Source organism: Taudactylus pleione, unplaced genomic scaffold (assembly GCF_031769625.1).
Source record: "Taudactylus pleione unplaced genomic scaffold, aTauple2 ptg000069l, whole genome shotgun sequence".
Classification (NCBI taxonomy): Eukaryota; Metazoa; Chordata; class Amphibia; order Anura; family Myobatrachidae; genus Taudactylus; species Taudactylus pleione.
The window spans coordinates 838428-861098 of NW_028284471.1; the positions used below are offsets into that span (position 1 = coordinate 838428).

The 22671-nt window shown below is 42.5% G+C and overlaps 1 protein-coding gene across 1 annotated transcript in view; it reads right to left on the reverse strand.

Annotated features, from left to right (window-relative positions):
* Positions 1-7506: 7506 nt before the first annotated feature.
* Positions 7507-22671, reverse strand: part of OPRL1 (opioid related nociceptin receptor 1) — a 129282-nt gene continuing 114117 nt past the window's right edge. The window contains exon 3 of the mRNA XM_088467123.1: positions 7507-8030. Coding sequence (XP_088323249.1) covers positions 7507-8030 — 524 coding nt within the window. The remainder of the gene's footprint in view (positions 8031-22671) is intronic.

The following is a 22671-nucleotide window of genomic DNA, read 5'->3' on the forward strand; positions in this document are numbered from 1 at the left end:
GAGGAAGAAAAGACCACATTTGCTGAAGACACAGCGCCAAACAATGCCTGACCATATGTTGCTGCTGTTGCATTGGCAGTGCTGACTGAAATAATGGGACAGCACTGGAACACCCTCCATATAGCCCAGACTTAGAGCCCTGTAATTCCTGGGCATTCCCAACCCCCAAAAAAACAACTGCGCAGAAAACAGTTCTCAACAAATGATGAAGTGAAAAATACCACCACTGCAACACTAAGAGGGGTATTCAATATGAAACGTTAACTTCACTGTCGAAGTTAACGTTTCATATCGGAGTTTTTACCTGCGTTAAAGTATCGGGTGCGCTCCTGCTTATCCCCGTATTCAATATAAAATTTACAAAAACGGGAAACTCCGAAGTTGGATTTGCGTAAAGTTATGAATTTTTCCTTAAAAAAATTGTAAGACCCCCCTAAAGTTGTAAAAACATGGGGGATCACTATGGGTACCCCGTTTTAGCCTTTAATTGACAGTCGGGGATTTAAATAGCCGCAGCAGGTGTTTTTTTCCCGACATTGAAGAAGTGTTGCAGAAGAGCACAGGTTATTTTTTTTCATTTTTTGAAGTGGTCCCATCAAATTTGGGGTACATGAAAATGGGTACTAGCATATTTTTAAGTCCCTAAAGTAAATTTTTTTAAATTCTGCATTTGTGCACCTGCCGCTATAATTCTATTCTTCAAAACACCTGCCGCATACTTGCAGAATAGCCCTGAACCTATATCCCTATTGTTATACAATTTTTTCCCAATTTTTTTTTTTTCAACCCAATTTTTAAATTAATTTTTTGGGGTGTCCCTATTTTTTGATACAATTCTTTTTTAAATGTCATTCCCAGGGGTGCAGGCTATTTTTTTTAAGCCTGCACCCCTAAACCCCAATTCTGCACTTTTTTCGACACCTATTCAATGGTGAAAAGTTATCCCCGTTTTTTATCAAAGACTTTTCAAAACTGCGATAAGTCTTTGAAATTGAATACGGTGTAAAAGTAAAACCTGCGATAATGACGACGTCATACCTCCGATATTAACGCAAAAACTATGTTTTCGCTCCCATATTGAATACCCCTGTTAAAGTGACATCACAAAACAGTCTACCGCACGTCTTTGAATTGTTGTTGAAACGCAGCAAAAAATGTATTGAATGTGAAAGACGCTACTTTGTAAAACAAAAATGTTGAGATCCTGTGGAGTCATCTGATTCCGAGTAAAAAAAATTCTCATTACTTTTCAATCAGCCCTAGCAATTAATGAAAAAGGTAGAAGTAAATATTTTGGCCAATACATGTACTGTAAACTCTGAACGAATTGCCAGTGTTAATTGCAAATCTTACGCTTATATCTATATGCTGAACATCTCTGAGATTTTCTTACATTCATGTACATGGTTTGGGTATGGGATCCCTGCTGTCGGGATGCCGGTGGTCAGAATCCCAACACAAGCAGGTAAGTGTCCTAACCATAACCGCGATGGTGACTACATCCTATATACACTTATCTTCACAGCTAAGGATGCAAAAGACTGTTTGTCAGGCATTATTTGCAATCCAAGAGAAGAAGAAAATCTTAATTAAATAAACTAATGGGACAATCACATAATAGTGATTCATCTCTGCAGTGTCAATCAGGACAACGTCCGTGCCCTTAATTATGACCCAGAGCTGCAGAAAATGTGGTTATGCAGTAATGGTGGATCACAAAACACTAGCAATGTTAGCTACCCTGAGGAACACTATCGAATTTTGGCTAAACTTCCTTGATTACATTTGTCACCACTTATTGCTGACTAAAGAGATTATGGAGGACTACAGCACATCCTGATAAACTATGTACAGTACTTACTGAAATGCCTAGAACCTGCTATGGAGACAAGGTGAGCAACCTTGCAAGTCTCACTGCGCCAGAGCTCTAGTCTAGACATAGGGTTTCACTGCTGCAAATCGTCTGTTTAACGCTTGGAAGAAAAGGCAAAGGTAGGGAAAGTGGCAGGGCCCAGGGGAGGGGGAATGAATGTGCTGAAAAGATTAATGACTTCTTTGAATTTTACACATGAACCATCAGTAATTCTATTAGGAAGAAAACTAGATAATTGCATTAATTTGTTCTGCATAATATTAGCTTGGTACATGTGCTTGATAATTGAACTAAATGATTCCAAAGAGGCAAAGTCTTTTTAGTCCTATAGTTTAGATGGTGACCTTTGATGGCAAATACAGTGGAAGCTCTAAGTGATCCACATGATAATTACATTCCTATTTTTATCCAGGGGCAATTTGTGTTATGAATGTATGTCTGCAACTACACTGTAATTAAGTTTAACTGGCAGTAATGGTCTACAGTCTTCCATTTATACCCTGTCCCTTTCTTTTGAAATCATCATCATTTTGGAACTGACATTCCTAAATCTTACTGTAGACCTTACTTAAGAATCAGCTATTGAGTGTGAAAAAGAATGAATTGTATTGGCACAAGGGAGTTGTAAAAAGAGGCAGACTTTTGCCAAGTTCTAATCCACCAATGTGACCTATCTGTTGCTATTAGCAAACGGCAGAGGCAGTTAGGGAAGGAGGTGTGGCAAGGGGCAAATAAGATCTGATTATCAGTTACATATACTTTAATCCCTTTTATTGCTGGGGAAGTTTAATTGACATTCCTGCAATTAAGGTGATTTTGATTGACAGGTGAGAGTGGTCATGTGACAAGCTGGGTAGAAGGAATAGGAAGCCAACATACCTAACCTAAAAGTCTACATCCATGGTTTCTTTGCTTTCAGTGCTGAGAGAACTGGGTCGGAAGGACTGTATACCCTATTTTTGTTATAAGTTCCCCTCACCGAGACTAGCAATAGCCTGGGTTCTTCCGACCTACTGTTTACCCACTACACTAGAGAAACAATATTCAAAGAACTCAGACTCTGATAAATAGAGAGGGGGCATATAGCAAAAAAAAAAAAGTTTTCACATCCCAGGTAGAAGGGCATACATGCTTTCTAGCTGGTACAACCAGTAATGCTATATCTGAAAGATGCTTTAATTGGACATACTGCTTCATTATTTACCATTTTCAACATATTCACTAGGGATGCTTGGATGTGGGATTTATTTATATATTAATACAAACAATGCCTGCAAGGAACCAATCACAGCCCATTCATCAATTCTTTATATCATAGTCAACTGGCAATATTATGGCCTGTAACGTGACAGGCAAAACATTAATATTGTTCTTTAATAGTTTCTTTCAATGGCCATATATGTGAACAGACTAGTCATAGCTTGCACATACACACAGAGGAGGGATCTATTTTGTTGTTGGGCCAATATTCATTAGTATTCAACCTATTAAGTCATTAGTAACCAGTCACATCACCGAGGCACTGGTGTAGACAGCCATTTTGTGAGTTTCAAATTAATGAGAATGCAGCCTATCAATTCTAAAAAAGAAGATATTCTACATTTAATTATCGTATATATATCACAATACCTCTGCATTAAGTGATGATGGATACTACAGTGTTTCTCAAGGTCATCATCAGATGCACCCCAACAGGCCATGTTTGCAGAATTTCCTTATTCATGCACAGGTAAATTATTTACCTTACCCAGTAAATGTCATGGCACACAAGAAATCCATATACCATGACCTGTCAGCAATACTTGAAGAGAGATCTGAGAATCACTGGCCTAGCTTAATGGCCAATCTACCTTGCTGCAAAAAACGTGAGAAGATAGTGAAGACAAAAGCACTTATGTACAGGTTCAGTGACAGGGTCCAACATTTCCCTTGTCCTGAGCAGACATTCAGTTAGTCATCCTCTTAGCACAAAATACATGGGACACGAGCCTGCATCCCGCAAAGCAGCATTTTACAGTCACATAGAAGAACATTGGAGCAAGCAGAAAAGGTCTGTACAGGTGTCACGAGGTCACAAAAGAGAACGTCCAGGACAAACCATTTAGATCCAATGCTGAGAGTGAGGAACATCCACGAAGGAGCTGTCCATTGGAGCAAGTCTTCGCATCACATGTTGCACAGAAATACTACAACACAATACTGTACTGTCACTGTTAGTCGCACTAACTAGAAAAACAAGTGAAGTTTGCAATAAGGCACTCCTAAAAGCAGATTGCACTGTTCCCCTACTTTTAATAGCACAATATTTCTCAATTAACTTTATTGTTTGTTTTAACTAATTGTACCCTATGTTACATTGCGAGGCAAATATGCTGTTGATAGAGCAGCACATGATTCATTGTGAGCTAGAGAATGCATCACATGATCAGCTAACATCCATTCCACTTACATGTTGCCCTCTATGACCTGGAACACCCTGCAGTTTTAGTCTGGGCAGTGTCTGACAGTTGATCACTTGAAATGATAATCAGTTTTTAAACTGTGCTTATTACCTTCACAGAGAGGCATCCATTTTGTGGGTTGAACTATTACTTATTTGCAACCTTTCGACGTCACTGAGTCACGAGGCACGTTGCACCTTGAACCTCAGTGACGTTACTAGTTCACTGAATAGGCTGAATATTGCCAAAACCCACAAGGTGTTTAACCTCTATTGTATATAGACTACTTAATGCAGGGGTTAAAACACATGGTCACAGGCTCTATCAAGGACACTTTAAGACATTAGCAAGGGCTGGGCTATGGTCATTTTATTGGGCATTCATTGTAACATGGGTGGGGTAATGTGCAGTTAAGCTGGAGTGTAGTCAATTATCATATTATTAGAAAATAAAAATGGCTAATTTTACATTTCCATTAATACTAAGAATACTGTCAGGGGAGTGTCTTTTTAACTAGAATTTGGTAGGTAAGATCACAGAGCTAGGGAATAATCTCTGTTTATAGGTAAGACTTGGCCTTTAAACTGTAAGTTGAACTGCTGGAAACAGTTTAAGTCCAAGGTTGAGGATAGTACCAATATATGTGGCACAGTAATGGCTATGGTTCGGAAACATCTAGGACCTGTTTCCACTAGTTTAGTAGATTCTACATAAATAAATGAGATCAAACAAATTAGGAATTCAGAATTATCTCCATAAGGCCTTATACCCGCTGCCGTCAATTTCATGCATTATTCCTGCATTTCTAAAGCAAGCAAAATGCATGTAAATGATAAAGTCAAATCACTGTTTCTAATGACCCCACACTCATTGTGCTGGCACTGAAAGTGTTGCATTTTGCAGATGCATCATGCTCCAGTCATTTGCATTTACTAAAAACAAACACAGTGAGGTAGCATTGGAAACCAATGATTTATCAAACGCAAATAAAATGGCAATAGACAACAGTGTGTCAAATCTGTTTGCGCTTGGCATATGTACTTGCGCAAAACAAACACCAGTGGGTATAAGGTCTAAGTGTTCTGAATGATGGATAATTAACACTAAGAAACTGCAGGTAACAGACCCCCTAAAATGTCTTTCCCCACTGCAAATGCAGGATCATCAATTGTTTGTAAGCGTGTGGGAGTTGCTTCATAGCCTTCAATGCTTTGGTGGTCTTCACAAGTGGAAAGTGCTGTTCGTACCTCTAAATAAGGAGGCAATACTGTATCTTGCTTCCTCTCTTAGTATATGACTAAGGCAAGGGCCTGTTGACTTATGTTCAGTATAGCCAATATGTTATTTAATACATTCTTTGTATACATTCTCTGATAGCCAAATGGATATACAGAAGTGATGTCTGTTACATGATATTTAGATATAATTATATCACACATACAAGCTCACTTCAATGTAAAACTTCTGCCTACAGTATGTGCTCCCAATTAAACTTTTTCCAGGGACAGAGGGAAAATGAGTTCTAATTGCAGACATGTTCTAACATCTCCCCACATTCAGAACCAAAGCAATAATAGGATTTTGTGCACTTGATGTGTTACTGTAGCTCTTGAATTTGGCTTGGCCACCGAAATGGCATTCTCAGCTGGCATTGGATCCTGATCCATACAGCATCTTGTAGAGCACAGAATAAATAATCATGTGTAAAGTTAAAAAGGTTAAGAGCTTATCAAAGTTGTCTCTCTTTTTCATTCTGCAGCACACTTTTCTCTTTTGGTGGACACAGTTTGTTCATGTAGGCTGGGATCCTGGAACATCTCAGTAGCTCAGAACACTGGTTGTCCTAGGCCCTAGCACAGAGTCACTGCTTACAGATCACTTCATTACAGTCACTGTTTGCCTTTGGCTACATCAATGTTTACATTCCTTGCTTGCTGGAGCAAAGCTTAGCAGATCCCCAGTGAAGAAAGGCTTTTAGTTTTGAGGCTTTAAATATATATAAATATATATATATATTATGTATGTGTAATATATATACAGTATATATACATGTGACTAGTGTCTATATACAAATCAGAAAGGCTTTAATTAGGGGTAATTCCAGAGGGGAAAGAGATAAGGCTGCATATTGGTAACCTTTTCAGTATATAGCCACAAATATCATGGCAAACACCCGAGTATAAACCCTGGAGCCCGTCATCCATGGATCAGAAAGATACAACAAAGTCATTGCCTGTCTCTGTACTGACTGGTCTTATAGAACAATACAGTCGCCCTTTTAAAGTTGAGCACTTTGTCTTTCAACACTTGGAAATTGTTGAATAATAACATTATTGTCTGAAGACCAGGAAAAGAACAGGCCACTCTTGGGGTACATGGTAAAACTTCTCAGGCTGAGGCGATAGACAGGTCATATCACAAATGAACAGAATAATCAACTGACTTGCAGAAATGGGGCTACTTGTCGGCAGAAGGTACATTTCTTGATTGAGTCATCAGTCCTAAACATGACCATCTGAGAATCTGAATTTAGATCCTTTTCAGTCCCGAATTTAGATTTCAAAGCCACTTTATCAATGTGCTTGTGGCTAAAACGTTTGGTGGTAAAGTCCAACAGCTTTGAGAAACAACTATTGCGGGCAAAAAAATTATTACGTATTTGGCCATATATCCTGAATAAATAGTTTTAGATAACAGGATATATGCATGTGCAATATATAATAAATATTTATTTGTACACATATACAAATATAGACTTGATGAGCTATAATGGATAAGTGGATCGGAGTGGGTTAAAGGAGAATCAGTCCAAACACACTGTGATTTCTGCTCCTTTTGGGTAAATAGATTTAAGACTTTGGGAAGAAGATAATGAAGTAGAATTCCATATCTCCTGAAGAAGACATGAACCTCATTGGTTTTCTGCAGTAGTTAATTTGGCAGAAATCTGTTTATTTAAGATGAGCGTCCTTCCTCTGTCCTTATAAGAGGTTGCTGAGTTCCATATTAAATAACCAATGGATTTCAATGGTACTTTCCATTGTGCACATTAATTGTGGCATTTCAATGTAGGTGTCTCTTTCAACACCCTTATTATCTTTGTCACAAAGCAGTGATTTGTGTCAGTTCCGCCTGTGGATTAGTCCCCTCTTGGTCTATTTCTCCACCCATCATGGGCAGTTCCATGCCTAGTCATGCCGGATTATTTGGACCGTCTGAGTTCTTGCAGGCATAGGCAACATCTTTGGCAATGCTGCACATCCTGTTGGACATCTGCAATTCAGTGCGAAAGGCAGAGGGAAAGCAGAACTTCTTGAAGCAGGCTTTGAAGTTCTCATCTAAGAAAGCATAAAGCACAGGATTGAGGCTGCTATTGATGTAGCCCAGTGCAATGCAGAAGTGAAGGATAGCCACTTTTACATCACTGTCAGGCTTAGCTCCAAGACTCTGCACCAGTACAAAAATCTGGATTGGGGTCCAACATATAATAAATACAGCTACAACCACCAACACCAGCCGAGTGATACGGCGCAGGTTCCGGTCCTTTTCCCTTGACCCAGACAAAACCCGTACTTTCTTTAACCGTCTGATCATCAAGCTGTAGCAGATGGTGATAATTAAGACAGGTATGACGAAGGAAAAGAGGAAAACACAGGTGCCAAAGACTGGTTCCCAGTAACGTTCTGGGTCTGGTAGCTGAACCATACATTCGGTACCTGCAGGAAAGAAAAAAAGATTACATATTATATTATTACCAACATGTCAATGAGTGCTCAGATATAGAAGCTTCCAAGTTCCATACAAATTGCAAGTAATGCAATCACAATGGGTACAGGAAAATTATAGGCTCAGTCCCACACTACCATACAAACACAATGTATCCAATTTACCTATATAATTTGCTTCCTTAGACATATTACAATATTATACATATGATACATTTTATATTTCTCCCAGAATCTGTAGTTATGCAGCCATCTTTCATTTATGAAGCTAACTTGTGGGTGGCAAATGTTTATTAAACATACAGGAGCTGAGGCAGAATGAGAACCATGCCAATTCGTGTGGTCTTACATATAATATGTAAAATCATTCAGAAAGCAGCCAGCACACATCTATATTTGAATAAATCTGACACTCATACCTGTACCCGCTTGCTTGGAGAGACAGGATCGTGCAGAAAGCAATCTAGCATTGGACAAGTACAGTGAGGGCATGTTTGTGTGACTGCGAACATATGCACACCAGGATTTACAGATGTGTCCTCTAACACCTAGCCTTAGTACATCATGCGGTGTGAGACTCCTGGTGAGGGTGAGCCACAGGGTACCATGCTACTCAGATTAAGCCAATCATCTTTTTTGACCCAAAATGTGTCTAAAGCTTTGTACACACCTATACAATCATCGCGCTGTTCATCCAATATCGACAGAACGGCCGTTGGATTGTATAGGTGTGTTCGCTGTCCCGATGCAGGAGCGTTAGCCAATAAATGGCTTTTAACACTCCTGCAATGGTCGGGATTGGGTCAGGTCGCATCTTATGTACTGTTTAATATTTATCGGTTCGACCTCCCGATCCTATAGAAGCCCGTACACACTGTGCTATGTCTGCACAGTGTGTACGCGGCTGACAGACTGCATGGCTGATCGGGACAGTTTTACCCGATGAGTCTGCAATCGAGAAAGTGTGTACCCAGCTTAGTTGCAAATGGATGCATCAAACTGCTTCAGGAGACTGCACTGATTAATTTAATATGCAACACTAGTGAATCTGTGTGTGACTAAATCTGTATACAAAGCGCAACGGACCTGAGCATTGAAAAACTCTGAGGCTGCTGCATCGTAGCACTTCTTATACAGATTCAGACTTAGGCCCGTATTCAATTTGTGGCGAAAAGCCGTTTTCGCATGTTTTTGGAGGAAACTTTTCGCCGATCACGTCATTTCACCAGGCGGAAAAGTATCACCGTATTCAATTTGAGAGACTTTCCGTCCTAGGCGGAAAGTCAATGCAATGTAATAGGCGAAAAAGTTTCGCCTATGAATAGCAGGCGGAAAAATGTGAAGAATTGGGGTTTTGGGGTGCAACGTTGCGGGAACCCCCCTGTAGCCTTCAGACAGTCCCCCAAAGATAAACTGTGTCAACATTTTTTTAAGAACACCTCAAAAAATGACTTTGAATTTGGGGACAAAAAAAAAAATGTTGGGTGACAAAGTTAAAACCTAGCGAACTTGACTCTTGGGGGGTCCCCAAGTATGCCCCAGGTGTTTTTTTCATTTCAGGAGCTTGCGACAGGTGAATTTTTAAAGTTTTTTTAAACTTAACTTTAGCAACTTTAAAATATGCTGACCCCCAATTTCAAGTACCCCAAATTTGCTGGGATAAGTTATTTTCTGCAAAAAACCTCCTGAATACTATTCTGCACCACTTATACAAAAACGCTATTTAGCAGCTATTGAGCCTGTTTAAAAACACCAAATACCTTCAGCAAGCCAAATCAGGGGGTATCATAGAAAACCCCCATGTCAGAGCATCTTTTGGGGGGTGTCAGGCTGATTTCCCCAAATCTGACATGACTTTCCGCTTGTTTAAGTTTTGCTGGGTCCCGTTTTCACCTTCTTTCAAATTGAATATGGCAATACGCGGGCACACGCGCGATACTTTTCCGCCTGCAAAACAGGCGAAGTAGGCAAAAGTCCTGGGAGGCGAAAAAGTATCGCGGGTCCGCTCAAATTAAATACGGCTCTTAGTCGCACACAGATATACAAGTGTCACATATGAAATTAATCAGTCCAGTTTCCAGAAACCTTTTGAACAAGCTGAGTCAGGCAGGACTAGGGGCCTGATTCAGACCCGGTCACACGCGCTGAGCGCCCGCAACTGGGCCGATGGTGGCCCAGAGTGCATGTGCACGACGGAGCTGGCTCCGTTGTGTGCATGCGCGAGACCCGGATAGCAACAGGCAAGCCGTCGTTCCGGGTCTCGCACCAAAGGGGGCGTGCTGTCGATGTTGAGTGACAGCACGCCCCCTTTGGTGGGCGGGCTGAGGGGGTGGCTGCCCAGACGGAGGCGTTCCCATGAGAACGCCTACCGTCTGGGGGCGGCCCCACTGACATCAAAAGTGACGTCAGTGGGAGAGCTTTCGGCTCTGTTTGAGCCGAAAGTTCTCTGGGGCTTGCGCCAACGAGACCCTACCACAAGGGTCTCGTCGCAAGCCCGATCGTCGCGATGGTCTTGACCATTGCGACCATCTTCCTGGCTGCTCGCTATAGCTGTGGGTGGTCACCCACAGCTATGCGAGCGGCCAGGAGGCCGTTCTAAAAAAAAAAAAAAGACCAGCCCTGATTCAGAGAGAGCGCTCTGTCAGAGCGACCGGCTCTGAATCAGGGCCTAGGTGCGTCGAGAAGGGCTGATCGGTACAACTGCAGCGATAGTATATGAGGACACATCTGTATGCTTGTTCAAGCCGTAGTATTTGTGGGCGCTTGAGGTCAGGTGCAAGTATACAATGATAATGATGATAATGACATTCACCAGCACCAGTGATTGCAAATGCACCGCTGATGTTGATAATTGATTTTATACATTGCTTATGCATATTTTATCATTTTGTATACTTATTTTAGCAATTTTTGTTTTTTTTGTACACAAGAATTGTACCTGTTGTCAGTGCTGTAGCATGACACTTCTGGGCCCGTGCCAGCTCCCAGGGCCACCATTAGGGAGGGACTGCCAGGACTGGAGCCCTGGATCCAGACAGAGAGTAGGGCTTGCCCCTGGCTCCTACTGTCGATACCTGGAGGGCTGCACCAGGCTGTGTAACAACAGCGGGCTGATGCAGACTTTTTAAAAACAAGGCTTCCCTGCACATCGGCCCCCTGTGAATAGTCCCTGTAGGTCTGCGTGCTCCAACTATAAGTGATGTCACAACGTGTGATGTCACAGAGATGGAGCGCCATGGCACGGCAGAATATCGCACCCTTGTGCTCCAAGTGACCGAAAATTACAGAGTAGAGGACATAAATACCAGCCAAAGAAGAAAGTAACAATCTGGACGGGGGTTCACAATTTCTGATGGAAGCCATGCCAGGCCCTGCTGCGCTCACCTCAACACATGATGTCATGATATCAGAAAAAGAGGAGGACGGGAACTGGAAGCTCAAGTCAGAGACATGTGCCACCAGAGCAGTGACATCTCTCCCCTCTCTACCTTGTGCCCTGGGTGGAGGAAATGCAAACATACCCTGCCCTGCCTTATTTTATTACAAGTGTATTTCACGAACAAAACAAATGGTTAAAAAAAATGTATGTAGAGTAATTGTATTTGACGTATGAATAATGTGAACCTGGTGCATCATGCAATAGTGGCAATGTTGCATATGCAATTGCAACTTGTTTTTAGTGAATGTGCAATTGCTGTCACTCAGCATCAGTAATATTACTCAAATAAGTTACATATACAAGTACTGTATAAGTGTTACAAACAATAACAGAAAAATAGGATATTATTATTAGCTTACTGCAATGCTTTTAAATCAGCTGACATTTTTTTTTAATTAACCTATAGTGTAGGAACATTGGCCCTCATTCAGACTCGGATGCAAGTGGGCGTACGTATGTTCGGCGTACGTACAGAAATTTGTTAATTCAAGCACTCGCTCGTAATTTCGAACGCATCTAAACATCCTCCCCAAACTCTACCAACCCCTCCTCTAACTAACGAGCGAGCCAAATAGCGAGCGTACATCCCCAATGTGGCTTGCAGGGAACGCACGCACAAGTTCAACCCGGAAGTGGGCCTGTCAGATTTCGATTACCTGCTCGTTTATTCTGCCTACCTCCCTCAATCGTATCATGCCAATCAATATATCAATTATCTTAATTGCTCGTCATTTTTTTTTTTTGTTTGCAATGCAATAAACTTTACTCTTGTCCGTGTTTGTGTTTACCTGCAGAATACGTACGGCTTAAACATTCGCTTTTATTTGTCAAAATACATGTTTGAGCCAATTATCCATTTGTTTTCTTTGTTTTTAACCACGCATATTTTACTGGGTTCATTTCTTTATTTAAATTAGCTTACGCATGTCACTGCATCAAGCCTATCATAACTCGCAATAGATTTGTGGCCCTGTCGAACACATGACTCATACACTAACCAATAGAATTTGTCCTGTTAATTACCCAAATACATTAGCCAATCATATTTGTTTGTGGGGCTTTATTAAAATTGTTTTTAATAAAATACACCATTGCCATTATGAGAGCCTCGGCATTCACCAGGCGCGAGCTGATGGTGTTAACTGAGGTGATGGACAGGCGGATCACCAGCCAGCCTCCCCCCATCACCAATAGGGAAAAGCGTTCCGCATATGCGGAGGTACGTGGCCGCCTGCGTTCCTTCGGCTCACGCCGCCAGATCGGCCAGCTGGAGCGCAGGTGGTCCGACCTGCAACGGCGGACGCCCCGCTTGCTGGCATGCTTTCGCATGCAGATCGCGGAAAGTAAGTTTTTTTGACTTTGGTTTTCATGTTTATCTTTGTGGCCCTAACTGCATGTGCATGTTTTCATGTATGGCCTATTTATTCTTTGTACTCATATCTGCATGTGCATGTTTTCATGCATGGCCTATTTACTCTTTGTACTCATATCTGCATGTGCATGTTTTCATGTATGGCCTATTTATTCTTTGTACTCATATCTGCATGTGTATGTTTTCATGTATGGCCTATTTATTCTTTGTACTCATATCTGCATGTGCATGTTTTCATGTATGGCCTATTTATTCTTTGTACTCATATCTGCATGTGCATGTTTTCATGTATGGCCTATTTATTCTTTGTACTCATATCTGCATGGGCATGTTTTCATGTATGGCCTATTTATTCTTTGTACTCATATCTGCATGGGCATGTTTTCATGTATGGCCTATTTAATCTTTGTACTCATATCTGCATGGACATGTTTACATATTTGTGGTGTAAAAAATTAGCGTTTAACAAGGTCAAGTTCTAAAATAACCACAATTTGTTTTCCATCTTTTAGGGGCAAAGCGAAGACTACGGCATCATCGCCGTAAAAGACGGCGCTCTCGGCCCCTCTCCCCAACCCCCAGCCAAACATCCACACCCCAAAATTCCCTAAATTCCCCCTCCTCCCCAGCCTGCACAGACCCTGTGGCACATGTGTCGGAGCTCCATCCCCTCCATCCCAATTCCCCCTCCCCTCCAACCACCCCTCTCGTAACTACCCCCTCCCCTGAATCCCAAATCACCCCTCCCACCACGTTGGGGAATGTAGCCACCTCCGAGGAGGACGAGGGAGTTGCTTCTGGGCCAGGCGTCATTTTGAACGGTATGTTTCCCTTTTATCTTTTTTGTTTTTTTAAAATGTTTGGATCTAATCGTGTGTCTGTGCCTTTTACTTTATTTGGTTTTTCTGAATTTGGTGTTGATCTCTGTTTGTCTTTATCTTTTACTGCTGATTTCCCCATACACATATCCCACCTGTCAAAAATTGTTGGTTATTTTTGCAATTTTTTGGGTGTCCATTTTTGTGTCCTTGGATTTTTTGGGTTAAATGTGCTTTCGGTCACAATATTGCCATTTTTGGATACCTTTGTTTGGCTTGTTTTTTCATTGGGTTTCATTAATTATGTATTAAGCCCCACACTTTTCTAACCCACAGAGGACCAGAGGCGTTTGGCGGACCTAGCCGGGTGCGTCCAAAGGATGCGGGGCTACGTCATCGGGCTGCTGGTGGTCCTTGACCGTATGTCTGTGATCCTGCGTCCCTAATTTTTTTTTTTCATTTAAAAATTTTTGTATTAATAAAAAATTTAAACTTAGCGTTCTGTCTCATTCCTTGTCTCCAAATCTTAGATTGTTTACACTGACATAAGTAGACTCTTCCAGCAAGTATTTGCAATTAATGTCACTAAGATAGTGTGTTGTAGATTTTTAGGAAACAGGCACATGAAACAGTTAACAGTAACAATCTGCTTGGCCTTTTTTTGTGTGTGACAATTTATATATTACTACATTTTACATGTTCCAATTTGGGGGGCAACCTGCTTAGGCCGAGATTACAAAGCCTACTGATTGTACAGAATACCTTTTGGTGTTTGTTTTGACCCAGAAAGCATATTTAAATTTAGATCAAATTGCGTCATTACAGGATTAACCCTTAAGCAATTTTAACGTTGGTGAACCTGGTTACACTTGCTTGCAATGGTCAATAAAATTTGCAAAATTACACTCTCAAAACATTTATTCACAACATAACGAAAAAACCAAAGTGTTGACTCACAAACAATACACACAGTGATAACAAAAAATACAACCCATCAAACACCATATGAAAAAAGTAAAGAAAAATCAAGAACTGGTTGACGAAGTAGCATGCCAACATGATTCCACAAATGTTGCGTTTCAATATTGGTTCCAGAATATATATCCAATGTGTCCCCATGAAGGTTTGTTTAGGGTAGCAGGAAGTAGTCATCGTTTGAGTCCCAAAGATTATGAAATCAAACAGAAGATGGGAAACAAAAAACAAATTAATTAGATGGTCTCCAAAAATCCTTACCACATTGTGTCAAAAAACTTCTTTGGTGCCAATAATTACCTAAAATATCTGGCCACCACATCATCGCGTATGGCCCCCCCACATACTGACCTCCGATCAACCTCGGGGGGGCCATCCTCAGGCAAGGCATCCTCTGGCTGCATTGGGACACCACTCCTTATGGCGATGTTGTGAAATATCCCACACAGGACCACAATTTTCGAAACCATATCCGGCAAATACATGAGCTCGCCACCAGAGCGGTGGAGGCATCTGAATCGGCCTTTTAAAAGGCCGATACAGCGCTCCACCACTTGCCTGGTGGCTGTAAGTGCGGAATTAAAATTACTTTGTGGCCCTGGTGTGGGAGCCAAATAAGGAGTGAGCAGCCAGGGCGTGCAAGGGTAGCCACTGTCTCCTGTGAAAAAGAAGTGACAACATCAGGATCACTGTGTATCAAGCTTAACATTGTTATGTACTAAAGGTCTCCACTTACCCAGAAGCCACGCATCACCAGCTTGTAGGTTGTTTAATTTGTGCCATATCCCTGATTGCCGGATGACGAATGAGTCATGTGCACTTCCGGGTAATTTTGCATTCAGGGACAGGATCTGGAGGGAGGCATCACATACCACCATTACATTCAGGGAGTGATAGTGCTTCCGGTTGCGAAATATGGCCTCCAGCCATGCTGGAGGCTGAAGTGGTATGTGAGTACCATCCACAACCCCTATGATGTGTGGGAAGCCAGCTATTTGGTAAAAATTTGCCTTGGCCACACTAAGGGCACCCATATCCAAAGGCATTTGAATAAAATGATGGAGGTGCTTGAAAAGGGCCTCCATCACTGCCCTCAGGATCCGGGAAAAGGAGGATTGGGAGATTCCAGCCACTATTCCCACCGTTGTTTGAAACGATCCTGAGGCACAGAAATGTAACACTGCCATAAATTGCGTAAGTGGTGGTATTGCTGTAGGACTGTAAATTTGCCGCTCAAGATCACTCTCTATTAATGAGAGAGTGTCTATGATGATTTTGGGTGGAAGACGGTAGCGTCTTAACACCTCATCATCGGGCATTCCAAAAAGGGTGACACGTGTTTGATATATCTGGGGCCTTGCACACCTATGATGCCTACGCCTGGGACGAGATTGAGGTTGGTCGGCTTCCGGGAGCATGGCCAGAACAATCTGACCAAGATCAACCTGAAATGGCAAGATTTGAATGTAAGGCTTTTTTGGGCACAAATATTTGAAAAATTACTTAGCTTGATGATACAATCCAATGATGCTTACATGCCGGGGTATTGTCATGATTGTCCAAACCTATAAATAATAACAAATAAACAATGCAACAATTTAGGGTGGGCATTTAGGAATCTAAATTGGGTGCAAGACAAAACAGAAAAGGGGAGAAACACACATTTGGGCAAAGAGCAAAACGACAGTGCGCAGACTACCTCAATTTGGGCCCAAATGTATTAAAAAAATGCTAAAGGGAAAACACAACCAATTTCACGGAACAAAATAAGCAGATAAAAATTCGCTAATTAGTTCGCAAATACAAGACAAAAAAGAAACAGATAAATATGCGCTAATTAGTTCGCAAATACAAGACAAAAAATAAGCAGATAAAAATGCGCTAATTAGTTCGCAAATACAAGTAAAAATACGCAGATAAAAATGCGCTAATTAGTTCGCAAATACAAGTAAAAAAATACGCAGATAAAAATGCGCTAATTAGTTCGCAAATACAAGTAAAAAAATACGCAGATAAAAATGCGCTAATTAGTTCGCAAATACAAGTAAAAAAATACGCAGATAAAAAAGCACGAATTAGTTCATACATTTCGGACTCACAAAACCAAAGGTTAAAAGTGTAAGGTCAAACAAAGTTGCGTTAAAAAAAACATGGACATTTAATAAACAAGTGAAAAAATAAACTTACCAATAGAGGATATATAAGTCACCGGATAAAAAGGTCGTTGGGGCAGAGCCAAAAGAAACCTAACAAAGGAGATTTTTGAATAAATTAACGAGCCAAAATTCACAAAAAGAAGGAGACACAAAGTGAACAAAAGTAAGACAGCCAAAAACTTACCAAAAAAAAACACGACAAAGAAAACAACCACACCAAAAAAAGCGAACAGAAAAAAAAACTCCAAAAAGACAAACCAAAAACAACTCCAAACAACGCCAAATCCAAATCCCGCCAACAATCCACTCCGACCAACGTAACCTCCAACAACCAACAACCGCCACCTCGACTCGAGACGCCCCAAGCCATAAATAGTGTTTATTTTCCCACACAAATTAAGGAGGGATCATAGGAACGCACAATCAATGATGCGTCCGAAAAATAAGGACGCATGTATAAATACGTCACAAGCCAAAAAAAACGTTCTGGTGTATTTCTTGTTTGGAGATAAGAAATGGCTACAGACCAGGGAAACAATGGCCAAGAGTCTGCCAGTAAGTATTTCATGCATTTCCAAACAATGATTATTTTGAAACATAACATAGTGCAAGTTTGCAAGTTTAAATTTCTCAACATTTAAACAAATAGGTGAGGAGGATGACATGGAAGAGGCTGCTGGGCCCAGTATTCCGGCCAAAGCAGGGAAAAAGAAAAGGCCAGAAAGGAGATGGAGGTTTTGGTTCAGAAGTGTGTGGACATCCTGCCACAGGCAGACAGGAATATGAGTGCAAGCCAGAAGTGGAGAATGTGGGAGGAGGTAGCCAGTGCTGTCAATAGGGTGGGTGATTATGTCCGTCTAGGCCGGGATGTCAAACGGCGGTAAGTAAAAACTTGACCCCCCTAAAACCAAAACCCCCCCAAAAAACCAGAATAATGGTTCCTTTTTCACCCACAGATGGCAAGACTTCAAATATCGCCTGAAACAAAAAATGGCGGACATTCAACTCCTCATTCAACTCGTCATTCAACTCATTCAACTCCTGTGTCATTGGAGTTGAATGATTTAGAAGAGCTGGCACAGGGGTGTGTGCAGGCTGTGGAGGTGTTTGGCGTGTCCAACATGGATACGGACATGCCAGACTTTGCGGCTCCTCATGTTGTCCCAGGTAAATATTGTGATGTCACCAACTCTGAAATGTTATTGTGCCAATATGTAGATTCTAATGTGACTCTTTTCTCATTTTTCCAACAGAGACACAGGCGGATGAGTCTACTCCAGAGGGGAGCCTTGGCCGCAGAATTTCTGCTGTCTCTGCAGGGGAGGAACCAGTACATCCGGCTGCGGACCCTGCAGAAGCCAGTCCAGGGCAATCCCCCTCGCAGGCAGTGTCCCTCCTCACAGAACTCAATTTTAAATCGGATTTCCATACGGAGATTCTGCAGAGGATGGACGCCAGTCTGGTACGGGTGGCTGAGGCCCTGGAGCAAAATGCTGCGGCCAACGTGACTATTGGTCAGGCCCTGGCGGAAAATACCAGGGCCAACATCCGCATCGCCAATGCCCTGGAGCAGCTCGTTCGCCAGCACATGGTGGAGCCGACCTCCCTTCCTGCCGGAACATCAGGATCCTCCACCTCTGACACAACATCAGCCAATCCTCCAAATGTGCCTAGCCCTGTGCCTAGTCCAGAGGCCACAACATCTGCCTCTGGACAAGCCAGCCCAATGACATCCCGGACCCGGTCTGGCGCCCACCCTCCCCCAGCCAAACGGGGGAAAAAACGTTGACAGCACTGGCTACTTTTCCCACACTCCTTCTGTGCTTGCCCCATATTCCTTTCTGGCCAAAACTTTCCTCTCCTTTCTTGTGAATTGTTTTTAATTTTTAGATTTAAGTTTCCATACCTTTTATGTTTGCACAAATTCAAAATTTTTTTGGAATAACACTGTTTGGGGCAAAAATGTGCCAGAAAATGTTTTTAGTTTCCAATAAATTTTGAAAAAATGTTCGATATTGTATTCTGACATTATTTTAGAAATGGTTTACATTTAATCCTGGCCCACAAGGCAAAAACGAGCTCCCAAAAAATTAAAACAAAAAAAAAAAAAGGGCAATTTAAGGAACACTTTAAAATTTACATAAGGATGCAAATTCTCCAGACAAAAGCAAACTGGAAAAATACACACAAACATGATGACATTATTGTTACAATAGCACAAAAACCAAATATCAACCAAAAAAAACAGACCAACAAATGTACGCTAATTGATTGTGTAATCCTGACATTAGCAGCTATGATTTCCACCTGCGTACGGTTTTGTGCTAACCCAAAAAACTGATTTCAAAACACATAACAAGCTGGTTTTCAATACAAAACTAATTGTTTTTCTGACAAGCCGTGATTAATCAATGAAACATCGTGGAGGGCCGGGACGGAGGAGAAGGCCATCGCCAATGTGGTCGAGTAATCCAGACCCCAAGCTGTGCGAGCAGTTTGAACGGAAAGAGGATCATCCAGTGACGTATAACTTGGTACGAACACATTTGACGTTCGCATCAGATAATGTATGTACGCCCAAAAAACGCCTCGCCACGCCTGCGTTTTTCCATCTCCACCCCCGTCAACGCCCAAAAACGCCCTGTTCTGTCAATCACATTTGACATGTCACTTCCTGTACGCAATTTGACAAACGAGACAAAAAAAGCTCGCAATATGCCGTACGCACATGCGCAGTGTTGCACCGACGCATGCGCGCTTTCTCAACATCGGAACGCAACGAGCGTACTGCTGTTAACGAGCGGCTCTGAATGAGGTCCATTGTTATTTCTCCTCTCCGTGATCCACTCGCCATCTCATTCCTAAAGAAGGGATTGAGGGCCTGATTCAGAAACGGACGGTAATGCAAACACAAGTGCATACTCTCATGGATCGTAGTTGCTTAAGTATGCTGATGCCTACCAAACTATACCGGAGCATAGGGATGCCCACTGCTGCCTTCTCATATCTGTACTATTATGTGCAGCAGCGTAAACATCGGTACCATCGACGCACATCCTGACACACAGAGGGTTCTCATTCTGCACAGAAGATTGCAATGCCTAATTTATGCACACCCATGCCAGACACGTCTGCGTTTTTCTAAACAATTCTTCCCCTGTAACCTCCCCCAAAATGCTGACTACCTATCACTCACTATGGAAGTGGGTCCTTTGTGCGTGTGTGATCGCAATGGAATTGCTGCGCATGCGCAGTGTGGTTTTTGCACATGCGCACTATCAATCGCTCGATCTGCGTAAAAATCGCCATTGCGTCCGTCTCTGATTCAGGTCCTGAGTACATTAGGGATTAAATGAAATAACACTGAATTGGTAAATGAAGAAATAGTATAGATAACAGTTAGTATAGAGAGACAGGAAGAGAACATACAGTATATTCATTTCACAAATAAAAAGTTTTTATTTTTAAAAAGTTTTTATTTTTAAAATAAATTATATTCTTACATTTAGCTGAAACATTGTATTAATGTTGACTGCCAAGAAAAATGGATACTACTTCTGTTCTGCCCTGGCTCTTTTATATAACTGCACTTGCACTAGAAAGCACCTTTGGCATTTAAAGCACACCAGCCTATGTTTGTATATACAGATGTGTACCCTCCCGATTCAGCCAGGAGCCTCCCGAAAACGGGTGCCGCTTCTGGCCCCCAAGAAGGGCAGGCAAAGTCATACTTGTCTACCCTCCTGGGACCTGCGGGAGTCTCCAGATTTTGCGGGTAACCCCCCGCGCCCCCTGGAAAGTAGACACTTACTCCCACATTCTACTCACTTCCTAGTGAAGTGGGCAGAATGTGGAAAATGTACACGTCTGTGAACAGGGGGCAGAGCTTTGTGCACAATCCTATCCACCTCGCAGTAACAAGAGAAACCCCCGCAGAAGGGGGGCTGGTGACGTGATTCACGCTGAATTGCATCATTTTGGCCCCGCCCCCTGCTTCACAATGCCGGTAATCTCGTCACGCACACCACGCTCCGCCCACAAATGTCGAGTAAGCTGTCCGTCCCCACCCCATTATGAGGCCACACCCCCTACTATGCTGACCTGGCTGCTCCCTCCCGGAAGGAGCAGCGAGAATGTCAGTGAACCTGGTCCTTGCTCATATAGACTTAATACTCCATGCAGCGCGATATGCCCGGAGTGAGCGAGCCACCAGGTCCCGTGCAACCCTAATAGCATAGGGTGTCTTTTTCTGCTAGCGTCTAAGCAGGGGTGTGTAAAGAGAGGAGGGTGCCCATGTGCAGTCTCTGTCTGTGGGCCCACTTCTCTCTCTCCGGCAGTCGGCAGTGAGTGCAGCACCGCCCACATCAGTAGACTCTGGGCACTAGTCTGTGCCCAGAGTCTACTGCGCATGCGCAGATCACCAGGAAAGTAGTGCGGCCGCCATTTCCCAGGTGATTTCCCCACTGCGCTTGCGCAAAATGCTGGGAAAATGGCCACGGCGGCCATATTCCAGGTCTTTTGTGCAGGGCTGTGATACCTGGCATGGGACTTTGAAGAGGTATTATTAAAAAATGGATGCAGGGTGTGCGATGTGGGCCCCCCCTGGACTCAGGGGCCTGTGTGTCCCGCACAACATTATAATTATGCCCATGCGTCTAAGTCGCAATGCGATGCGACTAGGACACACCAGGAGACTGTGCTGACTAATCTGATATGTGACACTTGTATATCTGTGTGCGACTGAGACTGTAAATGGAACTTTTGGCCTGATACAGAGTTGGAAATAGAGTAAGAAGGAGCAAGTAACTGTGCATCTAAGCGAAAACCATGCTGGACTGCAGTGAGTATTTACCCCACATGCAAAAAATGGATGTATTTCCACCCCTTGCATTGCAACATGGTTTGTTCAGGTGCACAGTTACTTGCTGTTTCTTACAATATTCCCAACTCTGAATCAGGCCCTTGGTGTGGAAAAAAGCTGTGGCCGATGCATGGTAGCACTTTGCATGCTGATTGAGAGACTAAGACGCACACAGATATACAGGTGCCACACATCAAATTAATCAGCACAGTCTCCTGGTGTGACTTTAGGTGTGTAACTACATACACACTAGACGATATATATTGCCCGATTTCGACGCATCGGAACGACAAATCGTGTAAAATATGTCCAAATCGTGAGTGTCTACTGACGATAACAATGCCAATGCGCGTACCCGCATCTTCAGATCTTGCCTACTGCAGGCAAGATCTGCCAATCTCATTAACAAGATTTAAGGTTGTTGGTCAGATCGTTTGTCAGATTGGACAGTTTATGCAAGATATCGTTTGTCTGGGAGTGCAGGGGAGTTGCCGGGGGAGATCAAGGGAAATCGTTGACGACATCTTCTGCGAGTCGTCTAGTGTATATGTGTATGCACCTTTAGTCGCAACATATAGTGATTTGTTTTAGACATATTTTCAACTAAAAAAGATGCAAAAAAGATGCCCAGTGCTAGCAGGGTCTCAAGCGACCTGGCGCACCAAGGAGGGTTGATTGATGTGACTGCAGCAAAGACGAGTAAGGACACATGTGTATGTCCAAAATAAGTTTAGCCTAATAATTTAATAATTCAATGGGTAGATCACAACTGTGTCTATCTACTGACAACACCACAACAAAGTACAGTAGTGAGGGCCAAACTCGGAGAGCTAAAAATTGGAGAATATTATCGTCAGGGGCGCTGAGAGGGGGGGGCGGGTACTATTTACCTGGGCCCGGGCTTCCTAGAGAGGCGCAGCTCCTCCCTCACAGCAGCCCAGCTCACAGCGTGTGGAAGCAGCAGCCACAGCAGTCTCCTATGCCTGTGAGGGGGAGCGATCACACTGATCA